The 22,045-nt window shown below is 37.6% G+C and overlaps 1 protein-coding gene across 1 annotated transcript; it reads left to right on the top strand.

Moving 5' to 3' along the window:
• The first annotated feature begins 680 nt into the window (after positions 1–680).
• Positions 681–21,258, top strand: LOC120758590 (aromatase). Its single transcript, XM_040077019.2, has 10 exons — positions 681–760; positions 6,084–6,251; positions 7,174–7,324; positions 9,748–9,902; positions 10,163–10,339; positions 10,977–11,091; positions 12,965–13,079; positions 13,672–13,834; positions 15,203–15,444; positions 17,747–21,258. Exons 2-10 carry the CDS (start codon positions 6,107–6,109, stop codon positions 18,011–18,013), a joined length of 1,530 nt encoding a protein of 509 aa, XP_039932953.1. The 5' UTR covers positions 681–760; positions 6,084–6,106; the 3' UTR covers positions 18,014–21,258.
• Positions 21,259–22,045: the final 787 nt, after the last annotated feature.

Below are 22,045 nucleotides of genomic sequence, written 5' to 3'. Positions count from 1 at the left end.
TTAGTTCAATGTTTCCTGTAATCACATAACACAGTTCATCAAAACAATTGGAATTTAAGTTTGTTTGAGTTGCCCGAAACAACAGCAAAAAAAAGAGAACCACAAAGCAGAGAAACCAGCCTTAGTTTCTATAATCATTCTCAGGAGCTATCAAACCAACTAGGAACATAAAGAAAAGAGCACATACAAAAATATACAGGATAACAGCCAGTCCTCTCCAATGTCAGTGAAGGACTGTGTCCTACAGAATGTTGTTGACAACTTCATACATTCTTATTTTAGAATAAAAATTTTGGACTTCCTTGGGGTTGGAAATTGAAAATACCTTTAGATACACTTGGCAAAGGGTCAATGTAATTTCTGCTATTGTATCTCCAGTTAAATGACAAATCTGTTTCCTTGTTCAGAGCCACTAAACACAAACTCTAAACTTTGTTTACTTTTCTATTTTACTCTCCAGTCACAATTCTAATCAGCACTAGGCATGTGTATCTCTGTCATTGGTTGTTTGCAGCAGATACACTGAGCTGTGGAGGTAAAATTACAAAATTTTCTTTTCAAAGCAACAGCCCCTGATCTATTACAATAAACAAACTTCCATCTCCCAGCAACTGATCTCTTAGCAACAAGAAGCACCTGCATAAAAGATGCTACAGAGAGTGATCACCAGAAAACCTATCCAGACCTTTACGAGGAGCACATCAGGAGCCAGGACAGCACTCTCCGCCGGCAAAAATCCAGAAGTAACAAGAAGACACAGGTAAATTTTCAATTCAAATTCTAGAGTTTTTTCTTCAAACAGTATGGGTAGGGCATTATATAAATGGGATTTATTTTTGTTTTGAGTGGGAAGTATGCCTTCTGGAGTTGCTTTGATCTGCTACTGTAATTATCTTGGTGTAAATTATATGCTGTCGCTATCTAAACAGATTTTTATTTTTTTAGTAGAAAATATGCATGTCTTTGGCCAAATTCTCGGTAGCAAAGCAACAGTAATATACTATATGTTTTGCAAGTATTCTACAAAGTTTCATTTTTTAAAAAACAGCACAGTGTTCTTGCAGAATAATTATCCTAAGAAAGTGTATTCACTCCGTGCAACCTTTCAGTTGTTTACATTACATCAAAAAATATTAAATCATTTCAGTTTTTACAGATATGGGGGCCCCAAACCTGTACAGTGTTTCTGTGGTGTCTGATTTAATTCTTGTGACGCTCAAGTGGATTTTTTCATATGTACCATGACAAAGTTATGGTAGAAAACACAGCATGGGACAGGCACAGCCAGCTGCTGCTGCACAGCAATGTAGAATTAGTCGGGAAGTTGTGAATTTTGGACAAACTGACATTTCCAAGCATCATTGTCACAGCACGAAAAAAATGGATTGTGAGATTAAAATAGAGAGGTAAAGAAAAGGTGAGGATAAAAATCAGGTAGAACAAATCTGGAACTGACCCTGGCAATTTTTTATTCTACCAAAGCTTGATATATCTCAGTTGGTGCTTGCTGTGGAAAAGTGCTGTCTTTCTTCTAGCTGCTATATCTCAGTTAATAATGATACCTGGTTGATAAAGTAATTTGCAAAAAGAATGGCTTGAGAATTTTCATGCATTCATTCTTAGTCTTGTTTTTTTCAAATACACAGATAAACTTTTCTTCAGGATTAATTTACATACTTTGATAGAATACATGATCCTTATACCCAGAGAAAAAAATGATTTGCCACAGTCATAACAAGGAGCCTGATAAAAAGCACTTTGGAGAGGTTTCAGTTACCATCCACAACTCATTTTCTGGTTAGTTTTGAGTTCATTAGAGCTTGTGGTGTTGTAATGAAACTTTGAGGTTGTCAGGAAGTAAATTACAGTCCTGCCACTAGTGCAGAATTTTGCACAACCCCCCAGCTCTTTTTGATGGCTTACAAGCACTGGCAAACCTATTCTGCTTCAGGAGAGGGTTTGTTTCAGATGAAACCCTTGCACCATCCCATGTGGATGACACTTTTCATGGACATTGTGGTCCAAGCAACAACAAGAACTTTTGTGAAAAGTTTTCCAAATCACACCTCAACCACCATATAAAGGCAGAAAAAGGGAAGCTCTTCTCCTACTACAGTAATCCAAACAAACAGTAATATTCAAGTGGAGTCCTACATTTATAGAAGATATTTGTAATGTATTTGTCTCCCTGGAAAAGGGTTTAGTGACCAGTTAATTTCCAGTACCTGGGTGGTGCTAAGAAAACTGATTGACCAAACTGACAGCAGGAATGTCAACATTTACATGTCAACATTTACAACAGTAATTGTAAGTTTGCAATTCCAAACTTCACTGTACACCCTGAGTAGAAAGGGTGACAAGAAATCGAGTTTTGTGGCTACCACCAGCGCTGTAACAATGCAGCAGCATTTTACAAAGGCAGCTGACAGAACTCAAAAGCTCAGAGGAGCAGGCTCCAGGGACAGAGCCTATTCAGCCGTGAAACAAGATAACCCTGTCATAAGAACACACACCAAAAATAAAAAATAAAATTACAAATAATAGAAGAGGCATCAAATGTAACAATCTTTCTTATCTCACAGTACAGATGCTTTTCCAACACACAAAATCATGGCTGTGTTCTGCATTTCTCTTTCCCTTTCCCCCTGACACAACACTGGGCTCCTACCTCCTCATTTGTCAAGAGCCCCTTTAGATTGCCAGGATGATCATCACCAAATTCCCACTTCCGAGCTTCTGCTGAAAGCTGTCAGCTCTTCCTTCTCTCTTCCTCTAACCTAAACAACAGATGAAGTTGTAAGAGCTATTTAGATTCGATTTCATAGTAATCAAGTGGTACAGGATTATTCTACAAGGCTGTAATAACCATTCAACACTGCTAGAATACATTTCCATGGTAATTAGATGTGATCAACCTCTACAGCTACACAAATTCCAGCCCACTGACTCGAACTCTAGAAAGGACTGAAAAGAGGGTTTATTCCCTCATTTTCACATTTTACTATTTTATCTTCCTTTAGAGATGCGGAGGACTGAGTTAAAAGTAGAAAATAACCCTAAACAAGGCAAAGTGCTACAGAAGCAGAGTAATGAAAACACCTAAATTTAAAATATCTGCTTGGCACATTGGGGCTGCAAACCTGTCTGTAATGAGACATGTCTGACAGATACAAAGGAGCAGGTGACTAAAACACAGTGAAAAGTTATTAAGTGATAAAAAATAATTAAGTAATAAAACAAATGAAAAGTAATTAAGAAAAAAGTAGTGTGGATCAAAGACAAAAAAAAATGTCATGAGAGAAGTGCAATATGAGATAACCAATAAATTGTGATGGAAAACTCTCAGCAACATCCCCATTGCATCCTGAGAGATAAAGAATCAGAAGAGAGCACAGAATCCAGGAGGACACTAAATAAATGTGCAGTCGGATGTTACAGAGTAATTTACCTCATCTTACAAGGAATGGTAAACACTCTCAAGTTTCAAAAGGTCTCCTGACGTGCTCTCAGCTTTAAATCCCACAGCCTTTCAAGGAAACAAGACAATGCCTCTGTCAAGGATGTACACCTGGTGATAAATACCCACTTCAAATCAATTCAAACATACTATTTTATTTTTCAGAGGTACTGTGTTTCTTCAGTCTATATCAACATCGGCAAACATTGTGGTACAATGGGAGCAGTTCTGTAAAAGAAAACAGGTTTTGTGTGAAATAAATCTGTTTATTTTTCCAAGCTGTTTAAACCTAGAGTAGCTGCTAATAGGAGTTACTAATACTTGGGAATTGATAACAAGTAGCAGATTTTTTTCTCTCCTGACAGATGAATCACTCCGAAGGAAACAACTCCAGGACATGAGAATGGCTCTTCAGGAGTTATCAGGCATTTTTATTAACTCCTTCTCAAAATTAAGAGAGACTTTCAGCTCCAATTCTATAATAAGATTTTATGAATTTCTCCTTTACTGACATTGAGTACAAAGCTCTAACCAGAATAAGAGGCGTCAACACAGCTGTCCTTTAGATATATGAGCTTTTTCTCTTTACTGTGGACCCTGACATCGTTCCTCACATTACCTTTAGCAAGGAAATGCTGAACAGAACCTAGAACATTCTCCTAGTGCTTGTAGCCAGGAGTCCACGATCAGCAATCTGAAGGGCCCTCTGCTGGCAGCTGCTTTCCAGGTGTGCACATCCATCTATTCTGCCACAAAAGCTCCTCCCGACCACAAGTCTCTCTTCCCCCACCAGCAGTGGGATTGTAAAAGCTGTTTTTGTCCCATCCTTCCCCTGACACATAAGCAACCATCAGAACCCCTCTGATCTGAGACACCTCAACCAGCTGCAAGGGAAACTACAGCAGACAAGACAAAATGAGCAGGACTAGAGAAACCTTCTTCCATGCACAGTGGGCACTCTAACTCGGTTCCATTTCTAACTATTTCAGGGTGCTCAGTGACTATTCACTATCCAAATGGGTTTGGCTGAGTTATTATGAGGAGCGACTTAACTTGTGGGCAGTTTTCAAAAGATGAAATGGATAAAAAGATAAACAGTTGAAATATTCTTAAGGTGAATTTTTCATGGCCCAGCTGGCTTTTGCAATTAAAAAAGGTTAAAAATGCAAGCCCTGAAAGTCTGCTTCAACCATACTCATGGGAATGAAGCAAAGAACTCCTCAATACAGGAAATATCAACTGTTTAAGGTCTTGAGAAGCCACTTTGACTAAAGACTGCTTTAGATCAGGTCAAGAGTGTAAAAAGGATTCAAACTTAATACTTTGCCTTTAATATTTTTTTCTACATGACAGCACAATCCAGGATATTAAAATTATAAATGTAACAGCAAGGTGTATGCTGATGTGTTGGACACAAAAAAGAAAAAATTCTTTTAGTAAGAACTATAAAATTATGAAGCTGGGGAAGTCAAGAATCTAAACCCAAGTCCCCATTTCTATCTGTATATTTTGAAAAAACAGAAACCTGTCTGCATTCCACTGGCAAAACAATGATAAGGTTTAGCTGTGAGTATTTGAGAGCTGAACAAGATCAAAACTCAGGGTTGATCCTTAGAAAATGAAAGGGGGGACTCATAGTTGCAAAGTACAGTGTGCAAACATATCAGGACCTTCAACTCTACCAGGGCTCACCCTGCAGATATAATATTCATAGATACACATTGAGGAGTACAAAACTGGTTTATTTCACAGCACCCAAATGCATAACCAGCTCCATGCTTGACTTCACAGGGAATGTGAGGCACAGAAACTAATGTACACACACCAGAAAGTCTTGGAAAAAAACAGAAAAAAACCTTTGAATTAATCCTTCTGTTCTCTTTTTTTGGCTGTCCTTGGGTTTTCTTTCCTGTGTTGAGCGCTGATTACAGCCTGAGTAAAAGTATAGCAACAGACAATCTATGATCCTGTTAGTTATAGCATATATTATATTTTTTCAAAGTATTTAACAGAAAAACCATAAAGAAATGCATTACACAATATTACATTATGTTGCACTCAAAGGTTGGCAGTAAAAAAAAAAAAAAAGCTATAATAAATGTTTCAAGCAAAAAACTGTGGTGTTTTATCTGTATCATTGAAAACTAGCGTAGTTATTTGGAAATCCAGGAACTCTGGCACTACTGGCATGCAGGAAGGGAACAGCTAAGTAAGACAGACAAAAGCTGGCAAGTGAACCCATTCAATGCTTCCACATGTGCTGAAAGCTTAATTTCTTGTGTTTTGGTTAGAGATTTGCAAGGAGTAAACCTCAGTGTTGGCCAGCCGAGTCGATATCAGAGATAAAACGTCTGTCAGCCAAAATATCCAAAACTATGCCTCAGCATCAAGGCCAGAAAACCTTTGTTATTCCCAAGCAAAAAAAAGTGTCTGCTTCATGTCTCTTGACTTGTGATGAGGTTTGTCCTGGCAAGCACTCCAGGCAGCCACTCTCGTTATAAAGCCACATCCAGAGCTGATCTGCTCGTTTGTAGGAGCTACAAAGAGGGTGAGAGGTACCAAGCAAAGCTGAACACATCTGAGCTTTGACAGCCTCTGCTCTCTCCCCTCTTCTCTCTTTCTGAAGCAAAGCAGAAGCTCTTTGAAAAGATGGTCCTGGAAGCCCTGAATCCGATGCACTACAACATCACCAGCCTGGTGCCGGACGCCATGCCCGTGGCCACCGTGCCCATCCTCATCCTCATGTGCTTTCTCTTTCTAATATGGAATCATGAAGAGACCTCATCAATACCAGGTAAATTGACTTTGCCTATTGCACCAGATAAGTTTTCAGAGCAATCTCTGTTTCTCATATTTAAGTGACAAATTATGGCTGAGTAGTCATGGCATGCCAACAACATTTCTTATGAATTAGTTTGAATAATACAGATTGTTTAAAATTCTTGGTAAAGGAAATCCAGCTTATTCTAACTTCAGAAGTTCCATAATAATCATGGCTTGGCCATATGACATTTTGTTTTCAGCTTTATTTCGTGTATGCTAGAAAGATACAACACTATTCTACAAACTCAGGATGTTGTCATTTTCATGTGCCTTATAAACTACTTTTTACATGTTTTAAAGTTTAAGTCTCTCTAAATTGCCTTTACTCTAAACAGTTATCTCAGAAGCTGTTCAGATTTTAGTAGGTTATCAAAATCTTTCTCTGTCATTAGCACTGAAAACTCTCCAGAACAGAAAAACATCGAATTGCCTTTCGCTCCCGTAATGTTTTGGGGGCTTGTTTAGACAATAATGGCTCAGCATATTTTTCACCCAATTGCATGAAGGAAAGCAGTGCATGACCTCTCACAGGTGTTGGACAGGAATAACCCTAAACCAGGACGGTGAAGCCTGAATGAAACCCTGGGAAAAGACCCTTGCCCAAAAGCGCATTTCCCCTTTCCAGGATGGAGCCGCTGTCCGTCCAAAAGCGAGCAGCAGCTGGAAGTTGCACAGAGCAGCAATGAATGTTTGCAGTAGGTACCACTGGAAGCACTGTGGGCTTCCCCAGAGGCTGATTCACCAGCACAGCTGCAGTTTTTGGGACAGCCCCAGGCAGGGCTGTTTGTGTCACCTGCCCAGCACGGGCGGTGGCTGTCCTGTTAAAACCCTCAGAGGTGTTTCCTGCTCCGTGAGCGCTGCTGAGACCAAACCTCTGTTACCCTGTTTCTTAGGGCCAGGATACTGCATGGGCATCGGTCCCCTCATCTCCCACGGGAGGTTTCTCTGGATGGGAGTAGGCAATGCCTGCAACTACTACAACAAGACGTACGGAGAATTTGTGAGAGTTTGGATCAGCGGTGAAGAAACGTTTATAATTAGCAAGTAAGTCACTATTTTCTATACTTAATAACTTGAAAAGCTTTATATCTCTACAACCTTTTTGCTTCTTTATTCTAAAGTAGAATTGAAGCTATTATTTTCAAAAATTGTCCCAGCAAAAACTTTTTACTTTCTGTTAGTCCCAGACCTTTTTCTAACCTTGTGTTTGTTTAAAGACTCCGCTATTGTAGTTTTGGTGAATTTTCCTAATATTATTTTGTGGAAAGGAAACTACTGTGGCTCAATTGTAAAAATAATTTGCCATCTATTTTACTATTCCATTTATTATTAAGATAACATTCAGTTTAGGGATCTAGGCTGACTGCAATGTGGGATTAAGTCAAATTTTCTTTTCCTGTTTTTAAGTTTCTCCTTGAAGTGGAAGTAAATTCTTGAAGTTTATGGCTCCAATTCAGTGATTTAACTAAGCAAATACAGCACAATAGTATTAGGAGTAATTCCACTCCAATTAATGGGATTATTCATAGGCTTCCATTGTGTACAGTATTAAACATAATGCTAAAGTTCAGTCTATCATTTTATTAGCCCTGGTGGATGATTGCCTCCTTCTTACGTTGGATTATTATAAGTCATGTCATGAAAAAAATAATTTAAAAAAAAAGTAGTAAAACGTTTACCACATGTAATTGATAAAGAATCAGAACTTTTTTAGTAACAATTTCAATAAATTCATACTTTCATTAAGTAAAAGCTTTTGAAAGACAGTAAAGTATAGAGAATAATCATAGAATTTGCCACATGATGCAAGTCAGCTTCATATCCATTCTAACCTCTGTAGAAAGAGGTAATCGCAACAAAGAAACTTGTGCAACAAATGTGTTTCAAATATCAACTAAAGCAGTAAAATACCCTGATAATGCTCTGAATGCATTGAAAGTACTACGAACTCTTACTGCTGTCTTTCCTTCTCTGTGCTACCAATTCATCAGAAATAAACCAGGAGTGCTGCTAAGCAATGCCAGATTTACAGAGTCAATAAACTGTTTTTCTTCAGACATCTTTTGCTTTAAATCATTGACTGTAAATAGAAAACAAGTACTTAACTTTTTTAAAACAGGAACATAGAATAAATTTTCAGTGGATCCTAATTTCACTGCAAAACTAAACATAACCTGGCTTCTATAAAATAAAATAAATTTCATCTTTTTTCACCAATGTCATCTGAACTTTTAGCATCAAATCTAATACTGCGGTGCTAATGCACAGAGAGAAGGACTCACAGTCTTAATTACAACATTTGATGTCTTTTGGAGGACTTCATTAAATAGTTCCATAAGGAAAACCTGCTTATGCAAGGTCACTTGACAAAACCCTTCCTTGAAACATTTTGATGTGTCTCCTGCATAGAGACACGTGGGATGGGAGGGAGAAAAATGAGCCTGCTGCACCTTCTCCTTTCTGGGGGCAGCTGTCAGAATTCAACATCACCTTTTTGTGTTCAGGGAAATACAAACGGTGTGCCCTGACAGGGGGAAAAGTCTTCAGTGTTAACTTTACCTCTGGATCATGCAAAACTATGAAACCAAGAATATTTGCAGTCAGTAGCAAAAGTCACATTTACATTACCTGACTGAAAAAATAAACAAAACCCACGTTAGTAGTCTGGGGTTTGGCCCATTGTCTATACTACAAAGTAAAGAAAGAAGCATATTGTTTAATTTAAAATACTTGTTCTGATTTTCTTTCTTTTGGTTGGATTCTCTTTGATCAGTGTTACATCACATCCACATTTCTGAAATGCTGGCTCCCTCTAAAGGAAATTATATCTTAAAGCAAGAATGCTGTCTGCCAGCACCAGCAAATTAATCTTGCTGACTGTAAATACAATTATGAATATCATGGACTTCCTTCCCTTACTCTTTAAGAATATTTATTATTTATCCCACACACCGTTGTATTATGGTGATGTATATTTAAGTGATGCTTTTATTTTTATGCTTTCAGGCTGTGTCTGGGAATGACCAAAGAGCTACAAAAGAATCCATAGCATTGACTACACAAAGCAATGCTGCAGTTTAGCACACATCAAATATTTTACCTTATCCTCTGAAATATCTGACATTGGGCACTGCCTAAGTCTATCATATATATCTACAGGCTTCTAAGTAGACGCAGTATTCGGTTCGGAATCCTTCGTTAACCATTTGCATATTAATTGAAAAAATAGTTTAAATCTGAACAGAATTTGTTTTAAAATAAATTCTGAAGGCATTGATCATCAAGATTTTTAATTATGTGAAAGGAACAACATTTCATGCTAAGCATTGTGCTTCCTGCTAAATTAAGAATGCAAGTCAGCCCTTGAGAGCAACTGTAAAATGTCACAATACAAATGCTGTATTCAGTCTATGAAACTGTTTCTTGGGGTTTTTTTATTTGAGGCTTTTTCCTCCTTCCTTCCCCAGATCCTCAAGCGTGTTCCATGTAATGAAGCACTGGCATTATGTGTCTCGATTTGGGAGCAAGCTTGGATTACAGTGCATTGGCATGTACGAGAACGGGATCATATTTAACAACAACCCAGCACACTGGAAAGAAATTCGACCCTTTTTCACCAAAGGTAACTCAGTGTGCACTGACACCCTGCATCCCTGTGACACACACAGCCAATCATCCCTGGAATGCTGGTGTGTTTGTCTGAAATCCCTACATTTTCCTTTCAAAGGATGACAAACCAGTTAAGCTCCAGAGTGGTTTTACACCAGCCGCTGACACAATAAACGTTTGCCGTTTTATCGACACCATTATCACCAATGGAGAGATTATAAAGAAGGTGCAGAAATTAACCAACCTTGTGCTCGTTTTGCACGAATGTTTCAGCTCTGTCTGGTCCCGGGCTGGTGCGGATGATCGCGATTTGTGTGGAGTCGACCATCGACCACCTGGACAAACTCCAGGAAGTAACGACGGAATTCGGGAACATCAACGTGCTGAACCTGATGAGGCGGATCATGCTGGACACATCCAACAAGCTGTTCCTCGGGGTCCCTCTGGATGGTACTGACAGATTCAGTTTAGGGCCCTCTGGATGGGTCTGAAATGCATATCCAAGGAAAGTTCATTGATACCGCTCAGCAGTTTTATCTCAACAACACAGAGCAAGAACTAACCCTTGTATCACCACATGATTAATTTAAATTGATTAATTATTGTGTTAGTTATAAAAAGTTTTATATGACCAAAAGTATACATTAGCTTGTCACGCTCCTTAATGAATTGCACCATTTAAAGAAATTTTTATGCACCAATTTGGTACACTTCCATTGTTGTATTATATTCACGCAAGAATCTGAAATCTTTCCACCAAACTAAACGATCGTTACGATTTCTTCAGCCTATGACAGAAATAACATTATCAGGATGTCTGAATTGCCCATTTCAGTGACCTGCAATAGTTCTGATTCTGCTCTCCTGTGGGAGACTCTTTGGTCTGGCTGACACAACACCTCTGTCTCCTTGTAGCAAGTTACCAAGAGTTTCTAAAAAGATCTTTTTTACAGTGTGCTACAAATGTTACCTACCAGTTGCTTATCAAATTCCCATTAACTTAGTGGAGTAAGGAACACATTATTATTAATTTTTCTGAAGGATCTATCTTACTTGACTATTGACTATTTTTAACATTTCTTTTCAGAAAATGCCATCGTGCTTAAGATTCAAAACTACTTTGATGCCTGGCAAGCACTTTTATTAAAGCCTGACATATTTTTTAAGATTTCTTGGCTGTGCAAGAAATATGAAGACGCGGTGTGAGTATCAACCGTTCTACAACGTGTTTGTATAAGATTCTTTCATTCTTTTTATGAAGGAATATTTCCCTTTCCCTCTGTCTTTTAGAAACTAAATTGTGACACTTGCAAAGGTGGCTGCTGAGGTGAGGTGCCCTGTTGGCAGAGCCAAGACAGAGCCACATTTGTCACTGGTGGTGCAAGTAGCTGAATTCCCAGACCAGTTTAAAGCTTTGTCTAACCAGTCCCAATTTATTCATCAAAGTTTCGGTTCATGCACACTCAAATGTGAAACCCAGCTGAGATCACTGGTTCGGTTCAGACAAGGAAAAGCCATCCTGTGGATGAAGTTATATTTGCTATCCAGCTGAGGACAATCAGAGTAGGTTACAGCCCATCCAAACAAGAAAACCCATCTGTATTCAGGGCAGAGCCCCCAAAGAGTTGACCCTTGAGCACATACCTGTTATTGTTTATTATTCTCTCAACATGCATTTTTGAGTCAACCACATATTTATGAGTTCGAACTTGGTGCTCAGTGTGATAATCCATTTCAAGGTTGGGGGTTTTTTTCCTAAATAAGTAACAAATACATTTGGCCATTTTCCTCTTTGCAAAACCACAAAATGCCTCTTCCAGTTTTGTGATTTTGTTTTCTGTCTTCTGCCAAAAGAGAGCTGGCTTTAAAAAAGAACTGGCATTCACTCACTTTTTTAAATTTTGGATTTGTTTTCCACCTAGTGAGAGAAATTTCTCCTTAGGAAGGATATGTAATAAATTGCTTTGGTAGTGCTACATAACATAAAGGCTTTAAGGAGAAGATCAGATTCATACAAACTAATTGACAGCTCTTGAGGATTAGACATAAGATTCACCTTCTCTAATATTTGCTTGCTAGTTTTATTATAGCACTGATTACTGCCTTATCCTGTGATGCTGACAATAAACTATTATGGCCCAATTATCACCAGAAAGCTCCTGCAAGCAAATATATATTGATATTTCAAAAGCAGTCCCATTAAAAAAAAATTATTAATTTTTATTGCAAAGAAAAAAAAAAAAATAAAGATTTCTGGATTTAAAGCTATGCAAAGAACCACCACAGGATATGAAGACTTCCAACATTCTTCTGATAAACTTTGTAAAAAGGGCCACTTGCTATTTCTAATACATAAAATATTTATAAATACTGAGCTCTTTATGTGGATTGAAGTTCTAAATACATTTACCCTCCAAACACAAATTATTTATCTCAACGTTAAAAAACCCTGAAAAGCCTGAAGAATTCATTCAAAAGCTTTTCAAAATACTATCTTAAAAGAATTGCCTTCAAATCTGCCATTAATTGAACACTTCCCCCAAATTTATAGCAAGTTTTGAATGTTGCTTTTTCCACCACTGAAATACAAACTGTTAACACAGTATTATTATTTAAACATGAAATGTTTAAATTAACTCTACCTCCAAGATGCAAATTTTCTAACACTTGTCTACATTTTTCTAAAAATCATCCCTTATATTCTCTAAATTCATTGTACTTACAGATAAAATGCAGTATATTAAAATAGAAGGAAATAAACAAATTCTTTGGAAAGGTTAATAAACCTTTTATAACTTTATTCTTCAATAATGTATATAGACACCATTTTCTCTTTTTCAGTCTGTTCTATAAAAAGAGATTAAGATTTCATTCCAGACTGCCAAGCAATTATTTAGGAATAATAAGAAAATACACCTTGTCCAAGATGTACTTCTTTTACAGAGAACCATATAACCATTCTTAGGAATATTTAATTTCTGCCATCCTTTGATACTTTTCTTGGAATCTCTCTGTATTTCTTGTCATACCCTGGTGCAGATATTTATCAATATGTTGGATTTTATCTGTTTTCAGCAAGGATCTTAAAGGAGCAATGGAAATCTTAATAGAACAGAAACGACAAAAGCTTTCCACTGTTGAAAAGTTGGATGAACACATGGATTTTGCATCCCAGCTGATTTTTGCACAGGTATTGGGAATGTACTCAAAATATGACTAATTTTGTTTTTTCTGACATTCTCCTGAACACAGGCTTTGCAGCCTGAACTTCCTATGTCTCTCTAACACTCACATCATCACAAAGGGATGTGCTTTGTGTAGTCGGTGCTGTGGAGTCCAGACAGTGACTCAAATAGGAATACTTGCATTTTAGGATCAGGAGCTTGTCATATTTATTTCATGGCTTAAACTCCTTCATCTATCCCTGAGGGTCCTCCAGTCTTTCCCTAACCCCTGTTATTATTTAATGTATTGCCTTTTGTTTGCAAAGGTTTCAAAGGCTATATAACTCCTATCTTGTATAATCCCTGGCAGCTCACAAACTCTGTGAGGAGATGCAATAAACTAAGAACCACCTGAGCTAAGAACACACATTTCTGCTTTTCTGTAAGGCAATTCACACCCGTCAGAACATGAGCTTTCTGCCTTTCTCTGAAAGACAAACAAGAAATGCTATTTAGCATAAGACAGATGTCAAGGAATTGTGCAGTCTAGAGGACCTTTGTTGGCATCAGAGGTCAGCAATCAATATTTTCTCCAAAATTTCCTATCTTTATTTTCAGAACAGAGGGGATCTGACTGCTGAGAATGTGAACCAGTGTGTGCTGGAGATGATGATTGCTGCTCCTGACACTCTGTCTGTGACGCTCTTCTTTATGCTAATCCTGATTGCAGAGCACCCCACAGTGGAAGAGGAGATGATGAGAGAAATCGAAACCGTTGTGGGTAAGAAGGAGCTGCAAATTCAGTGATGGGGGAATATAATTTTGCTTCAGCAGTGATCTAATTTCATTTATCTAAACCTGAAAATTTTAAGCATTTTCTCCTAACAGAAGTTTTAGCTGTAAAACATATGAACTACTATTATATGTAAAAGACTATATTAGGGCAAATGAAAAAATTTGTGAGAAATTTTTAAAATAAAATAGGAATCATCAGAATTGATAATCTATTAGAAATAACATGGTATGTTCTCTCCTCAGCAACCACAGTGTAAAATCAGCATGCACCTCAAGTTTCTTTGAAATTATTTTCCAGTTACCCTGAAACAGCAAAAGGGGGCACTTGTTTCAAATACTTCTAATCACCAGTATTTCTCTGTGATAACATGCAGAACTTCTCTAAGTTTCATTATGATCTAGAAGGGAAAGGCTAGACAAAATTAAAATTATATTCTGCTGTCATCCATTTTGATCTCAAATTGGCCTCCTCTAAGTACTAATTACTAACTATTCAAAACACAATCAAGATATTCCAAATTTGCATTCTTCCCCTTCTCTAGTCTTCATTGAAAGCCTGACACTGAACTAATATAGAAACTAATTTCATCCACTCTTATTTAAGATTAACTTCTGGTCTGTTGAACACTGGAAAATGTATCACAAGTCTTTTACTCTTTTCCTAAGGTACTTTTAATCCTTGTTGTGCTGTCCTCATGAGAGTACTCCCTTTCTCCTTTCCCCTACTTGTTTGTGAAGCCTTACCCCCGAAGGTAAGAAGGTTGTGTTTTCCGTGAGGAAGCGCCCAGCCAGGGTGGCAAAGAGCCGCCGCAGCAGCCCGGAGCTCCTGGGGCTCCAAAGCAGCCGTGAAGCCGGCAGGGGCAGCTCATCCCAGCACTGACACTGCTGCTGGAATTCCCCCATCCCAGCTGGGACTGTCAGCGCCCAGCAGGGCCTGGATGGACACCCAGCCAAACCCAACCTCATGGTGGAAATGTCAGAGCCCTCAGAATTAGCTCCAGGCTGTCCCCAGGTTCTGTTTGCTGTCAGCTCTTGGGAGATTTATTTGTTGTGCCTTGTTGCCCTCTCATGCAAAAGCCAGGGAAGGATTCCAGAGTTTTGTTGCTGACAAGAACAAAGACTCAGGGTGTTAAGGAGAAGGTGAGAAGATTGATTAATAAACTAGGGTTTATGCTAATGAACAATGTACCAGATTTCCTCAATAAGCAAGGCTACACAAAACTCCTTAGAAGCTGTTGGAGCCTTCCTACAACTTCAGAACCCAAAATCTTCCCAAAATGTTCTGATATTTGTACAATGAAGCTATTATGTTCCAAACCAACTAATCTCTTCACCATCTGCTTTATTCCACAAGGCGACAGAGACATACAAAGTGACGACATGCCTAACTTAAAAACTGTGGAGAATTTCATTTATGAGAGCATGAGATACCAGCCAGTTGTGGACTTGATCATGCGGAAAGCGTTACAGGACGATGTCATTGACGGCTACCCTGTGAAAAAGGGCACAAATATCATCCTCAACATCGGACGTATGCATAAACTCGAGTTCTTCCCAAAGCCAAACGAGTTTTCTCTTGAGAATTTTGAGAAAAATGTAAGTTTTCCATCTTATTTCTTGGAGAAATTTGGATATTATTTACTGTTAACGTCTCCTCCTCTTACTTGGCTCCAGAACTTCGTGACCATAAGACTCTTTTCCCTTTGTCTAAGTGCACAGTTAGCTATGTAACCTGCTGATTACTGTTATTATTATTATTATTAGAGCTGGGCAGATATTTTCCTGTCAAGCTGCCTTTTAAATAAAAAATAATTATAATGTAGAAAACAGTTTTTCCAGACATAATAATTTTGATTAAAAATCTCTGATTAAATTTGTCAGATGCACACGTTTGCCATTATATCCCCTGACAGTGGACAAAATAGAGAGGCTTTGTGGGGGCTAGAACCATGCCAGCAGCTGACACAGAGCTGAGGCTGCCTGAGGGTTCTCTGGAGAGGTGAAGCAGTGCAGCAACTTCTTAGAGACTGGGGATCTAGTGCCCATGTTATTTTTTTTCTTCGTTTTAAATTAACAATATTTTATAAACAATAATGAAAATTTTAAGTTTTAACTAATCTAATACTGCAGATGTTGAGTAATTAAGTTCCTGTTCAGCACTGAATTTCAAATGAAGTTATTTTCTGACTACCAGACAAACTATATTCAAAAGCAATACGAAAATATTTTTTCTTCTTGTAATCCCCTACTATTCAAATCATCCTTCAGATTATTTACTCAGACCTCTGCTCTGCTGATTACTGATGAAACAACTGGTTTTGTGAAACTGTATTTGCTCAGTAGTAATAACCTGGAGAGATTAAAGCCACACTGATATGTCAGCAGCTGCACACATGAACATCAACAGCAGCAACTTCAGCTTTAAAGAAAGAAACAGCTTACTTTAATACACTAAAAATGGACTCACCAGTAAAAACACCTGAAAAAAGAGGAAAAACAAAAATAGAGATGAGTGTTTAAGCCAGAAAAAAACTTTAAGGTTTACTTATTTCTTACTAAAAGAGCATCATATATGCCACATGACAAAAATGAGCATTAATCCACCTGGTTAATATTTCTCAACTGCTGTTGGGTTACCCAGAGCAAACCCTGCTCACAGCATTAAAAACAACAGCTCAAAAAAAGTCTTTGTAGAAAATTCAAGAAGAGAGTAAGTGATGAAGTTTATCGAAATTACAATTCACTGTGAACAGATTCCATGTTGCCAACCATTATTTACATTCCAAGTATTTCTATCAGAAATGGATATCTTGCTTAAATTATGAGAACATTCTGCTACTAAAAATATTTCCCCTTGACCAAATATTCTGTTTGCCACATAATTATTCTGGCAGGCACAATTTCCCTCCAGTTCTCTAAGTGAATAGAAATCCACAGCATTATTTATGCTAAGATGCCATTGTTAGAATCTAAACATTTTTCCATTTTCCCAAGCTGTGCATTTTCTATTGTGCTGTACTGCCAGCTGCTGTACTTGCTCTGTGTTATAAACATTTGCATTTTTTTTTTTCCAAAAGCACAGCTCAGTTTATTTTAAAAAATAATTAAATAAAACACTTCTGTCAATCTGAAAATGAGAAAAAACAGTACATTTTTTTCCAGATGATTTGATATAAATCAATATTTTCTACTCTATTCTTGTTAAATAGGAAATTAGAACGTGGTTAATATCTGACTTTTTTAAAAAGAAGATGCACAGATGAAGAAAAAGAACTTATTTATAACTAGACTTTCTTTTTAACTGATCTAATCTATGGCAATAAAAGTAGCAGAAACTGGCTGATTGTTCTTCAGTAGTCCTGGGAATCCTGCATTTCATATTTCAGCTGAGAGGACAGAAGACAGTAATTTTATAAGTGTTATCTCTCTATTAGATATCAAAAATTTTAACATTTAATTTTATGACAAATTAGTTCTCAGAAACATGAGCTTTATCATTACAAATGCAGTAGGTGCATGGCTTTGTTGATTGATAATGAACATTCTCTGAAGAACTTTTTAATGAATTTTAATGCATTTGAAGAGCAGAACGTTCACTTCATTTCACAGCTTGTGGTGAGATTCCCGTAGTTCCCAGGACAAACAAATACATGAACAGAATTCAATTGTTTCACCGTACAATCCCTGCTACCTCAGAATTTCCAAGGGCTGCTCCATACTTTTGTCAGTGTCTGTAGCTGGGTGGGGTTTCCAGTGTGAAATGAGTAATCGCTCCTAATAAAAGATTATTTCCACAGGTTTTTCTGAATACATCTACTACCAATTTCCATCATTATTTTCACTACTTTTATGAAGAAAAGCCTGTCTCTGAGTTTATTCCTCGCGTTGCTCTCCGCAGGTCCCTTCACGCTATTTCCAGCCGTTCGGGTTCGGCCCCCGGAGCTGTGTGGGCAAGTTCATTGCCATGGTCATGATGAAGGCAATCCTAGTGACTCTTCTGAGGCGGTGCAGAGTACAGACGATGAAAGGAAGAGGCCTGAGCAACATCCAGAAAAACAACGACCTATCCATGCACCCCATAGAAAGGCAGCCTCTGCTGGAGATGGTTTTCACACCCAGAAGGAACGCAAGCGAGGATCAGGGGGATAGAGGGGATCAGCACTAAAGTTACTGGGTTTTCTCAACCACTAAGAGATAGTCATCATTCCTAGCTAAATGTATAAAGTAAAACGTTTTGCTGCCCCTAAATGACTTCAGGTGACAACTTGTCCTGCCTGCACAGCAGAACCACGGGCCACAATTGGAAAGACCAAAAGTACAGAATAGTTTTGTGGTAGATGATACCGTGCTACAAAATTCCTGGTGACCTTTTAAAACCATAGAGTCCCGACAAAGTTATGCCTTCCCTTTCAAACATGGCCAGTTCAGAGGTTTGAGGGTTAACAAACAAACATGCCTGGCTTGTGTTTAATTCCAGGACTATGTGAGTCCATTTCCCCCACCTCCCTGAAGCTGGATCTTGCAGTATTTGACTACAGCAAAAGTTCTAATTATCTGTTTTCAAAACAGGTGAATGAATATTAAGCTCATTTCAAGACTAAGAAACAATTTAAAATACTTAAGACAATTTAAAATACTTAAGACATCTATAAGTTGTAAAAAAAGTTTGAACAAGAAATCATTCAAACATTTTTCTTTCCCGTGCTCTGCTGTCCTATTAAACAGATACCAAAGATTGCCAGTGTCACACAGATTTTACCAATAGCAGTAATTTTCAGAGTACTAGGTAAATATGGCAGTTGAGATAACTGTTCTATGTTTTTAAAACCCAGTCTCCTGCTGCAGGGGGATCTGTAAACATCTTAATAAAGGCCAGAATGAGGTAATGAACACCAAACGTTGCCACCAGCATCACATGGGTGGGGTAACTTTCAGCCCCACCTCCTCCCCTGATTGACTGTAAAAATTTCCTGCCTCACCTCAGCTTGAATGAAGAAGGTCTAATTCCCTCTAAGCTGTCTAAGATGCGCCAAACCCTTTTTTGAGCTGGTTTTAGTTGCTCAATTCTACTTCAGAGAGTAAGATTTGGAGACGTTGCCCATGTTCCCACACCACAGCAGGAGACAGTGTCCCTCCCTAATGATCCAAACAACTCCCGGTGCTTCTCCTGTGAGAGCTCTGGGCTATGTCCTGCTCTCCAGCATCTTGCTCTGTCCAAACTGATGCAGAGAGGTTCTGGAGTTAAGATAAACACTCTCAAGAGGCAAATTTCACTGGGTAAATGCCCAGAGTTTTGTAGTGACAAAGGAGAAAAGTTCTGAAGTAACAAGCAGATTTCTAGAAATTTTTTTCCAAGGTGTTTTGCAAATACAGTTTTTTGGTTTTCTGTTTTTTTTTTTTTTTTTTTTTTTTTTAATTTTAACTATAAACCAGGCTGGGGTTTATATTTAATCCTTAACAGGGGAAAGTGACAACTACTCAACCGTTCTGTTCAGAAGAGACCCATATTGAAATCTGTAAACCGGGACATTGATATCTCTACTAGCCTAATGAGGAGTTGTCAATTTGGTCAAGAAGAAAAAGATCTTCCTGGCTAAATGACAATGTTCCTCGACAGAAACTTTCCACTTTCATTAAACTTGAGTTTTCATACTGTGTAACACAAAGAAAGGGATTTTCCAGAGAGAGACAACCAACCAATGTACAACAGGCTTTATATTAACCTTTTCCCTCCAAGCCATTTAAGCTATAATAGAAGGCAAGGAAAAAAAGGGGGGGGGGGAAGAAAATTCATTTTTAATTTTAAAATATAATTAAAAATTACTAATTATTCAATTCCTTCAGACCACTGATCTCACGCACGAGTTCAGCAGAGAAAGATTTATCCAGTAGCACAGCAAAACTGCAGAAACCCAACAAATAATCATGTGCCCCACCCAAAGGTAATGGATTAGACTGGGAATGGCAACAAAGAGGAACTGCATATTTAGGGTAATTCTCAAAACAACATACAAATCTTATAAAGTAATTTAAATTTAAAAATTCAAACTTGAAAGCATTTATTGAAGAATTTATTGCAGCTAAGTTACTTTTAAATCTTTCTCCATAATATTTGCATTATACCAAAAATTACAACAGTGAGGTGCAATCCTGCGGCACCTGTACACACAGACAAAACTGGGCAGTTGAAGACACAAAGAAATAGGATTTAATGGTAAGACTTGACAGTCTTTTCCAAAATAAAAGATTCAGTGTTTCTAGGACTTCGATTTTTTAGGTCATGAAATGACACAGTGGTATGAATCTGTGGAATATCCAATGTAACCTCTGTTTCTACAGCCTTTTTACCCTTTAAACTAGGAAATTGATAAAGTAGTCGGAAGAAGAAAAAACAACAAACAAATGCAACCATGTTTAAAACATTTTTACTCATTCTGTATCATAAAACACTTCAGAGTACTTCAGTGGGCAAGTACCTCTTATTTGCATAAGAACTCTGAAAAGAAATCCACTGAAGGTTTTTATTTTTTTTCTTGAGAATAAAGTACTATAATATACGCAGGAGACATATCTTTGCTCATTTCACACACAAAACCAATTTTGTAGTGATAATTTCCTCTCTGATTTTTCCCACCTCACAATTGAAATTACTAAATTATCATTCAAATTTTGAAGTAATTTTATGAAATCAAATAGACAAAAAATGCATGCTGCTCTGATTTCTTGAATGTATTCTATATTGTTGAATTTGTAGGCTGAAACTTCAGAAACATGATTACCATAATTATTCTATGGACAAAATAAAGCAGTATCATTTTTTTTACTCTTTGTCAGCAAGGAAAGAGAGTTATTTCCCATTGTGTCTGAAGTACATTCTTTCTGAAATGTTTTGACCACAGCGTTTCTGGTCCTCTGGTTTCTACAGTATTTAGTTTTGTCCACATTTGGACAGCAGAGCTGTAATTAATCTGAGCTGTCAGCTCATCCAAGTCCTGTTCTCCCTGCCTTTATTATGGCTGTTCCTCAGTGGTCTGTTTGCATGAATATTTGCACTGCCAGGTCCATTTCCCCATCCCAGAATCTCACAGGAGCTGGAGAGCTGCAGCCAGGGCAGCAGCGTTCCAGAACTTGCCGTGTGGGTACGAACAGTTTCAACCTTTCCACTGCACAGGACAGAGCTCTGGCTTTAAACAGTGTTTTCCTGCCAGGTACTGTACAAATCCAGGTGGTTTTTTAAACCACAGCAGGTCCACAGCCATCGGAGGAGTGTCCCATTAATGTTCAGCCCATCGACACACAACAAACTCGACAGATTTACACATCACTGTGACTAAGGGCGGCCCACAGCACATGGATGTGGATGTTGTCAGGAAACAAAATAAACATCAAATAAAAGTTGTGTGCAAAAGAGGTCAAAGTCATGTTTCATCATGTTTTCCCAATCTGAGAATCACAAGATAGTATTAAAAAGTGTGAGTGTGTGTGCATGCATGAACAAGTTATTAATGTATTAGACACAAGGATGAAATCTATGATATTCTAAAATCAAAATCCCCCCATAGAGGCTATATTATTGCCAAGATATTTTTCATGATAGTAAGAAAGCACAGCTAAAATAATTTAAATTGAGACGAGACTACTTGCCCAGGCATACACTTTATCAAAGCTTTAAAAGAAGGGAGAAGAGATCGATTTTGGTGGTTCTTAAGATAACAGATACTTGTGAATACAAGCAAAAAAATTGGCTTAATGACACAAATAAAGGCTTCAGCTATCAGTGAGGAAGGTATCTAAAGTAATTTTAAAAATGAAACAGAAAATAATTAAACTGACTATACAGTTGAAAGTAAATTTAATCTCATTTTTACTCATAGAAAGATGGCCTGACAAATTCAATTTGTATCCAATGCCTAATTTATTTCACTGCCAAATTAAAAGCTTTCAGAATGATAAACCTTACATCTGGCTAAGTGACAGGGATCTGGAAGTAGTAAATGGCACACACAAAAAAATTAAAAAAAAAAAAAAAAAAAAATCACAGAAGCTCTTTAACATAGCTGCAGATAGATTTTTTCAGACAGTGACCTGATCTTGAGATGCTCCCAATGAAAATATTTATCCTAGAATTTTACAAACTTTATGAGTATTTTTTAAACATTAACAAACCATTTTCATTTTATAGATTGTTCACTTTCTG

Source organism: Hirundo rustica, chromosome 13 (genome assembly GCF_015227805.2).
Source record: "Hirundo rustica isolate bHirRus1 chromosome 13, bHirRus1.pri.v3, whole genome shotgun sequence".
Lineage (NCBI taxonomy): Eukaryota > Metazoa > Chordata > Aves > Passeriformes > Hirundinidae > Hirundo > Hirundo rustica.
This window is presented reverse-complemented; position numbering and strand designations above follow the sequence as displayed.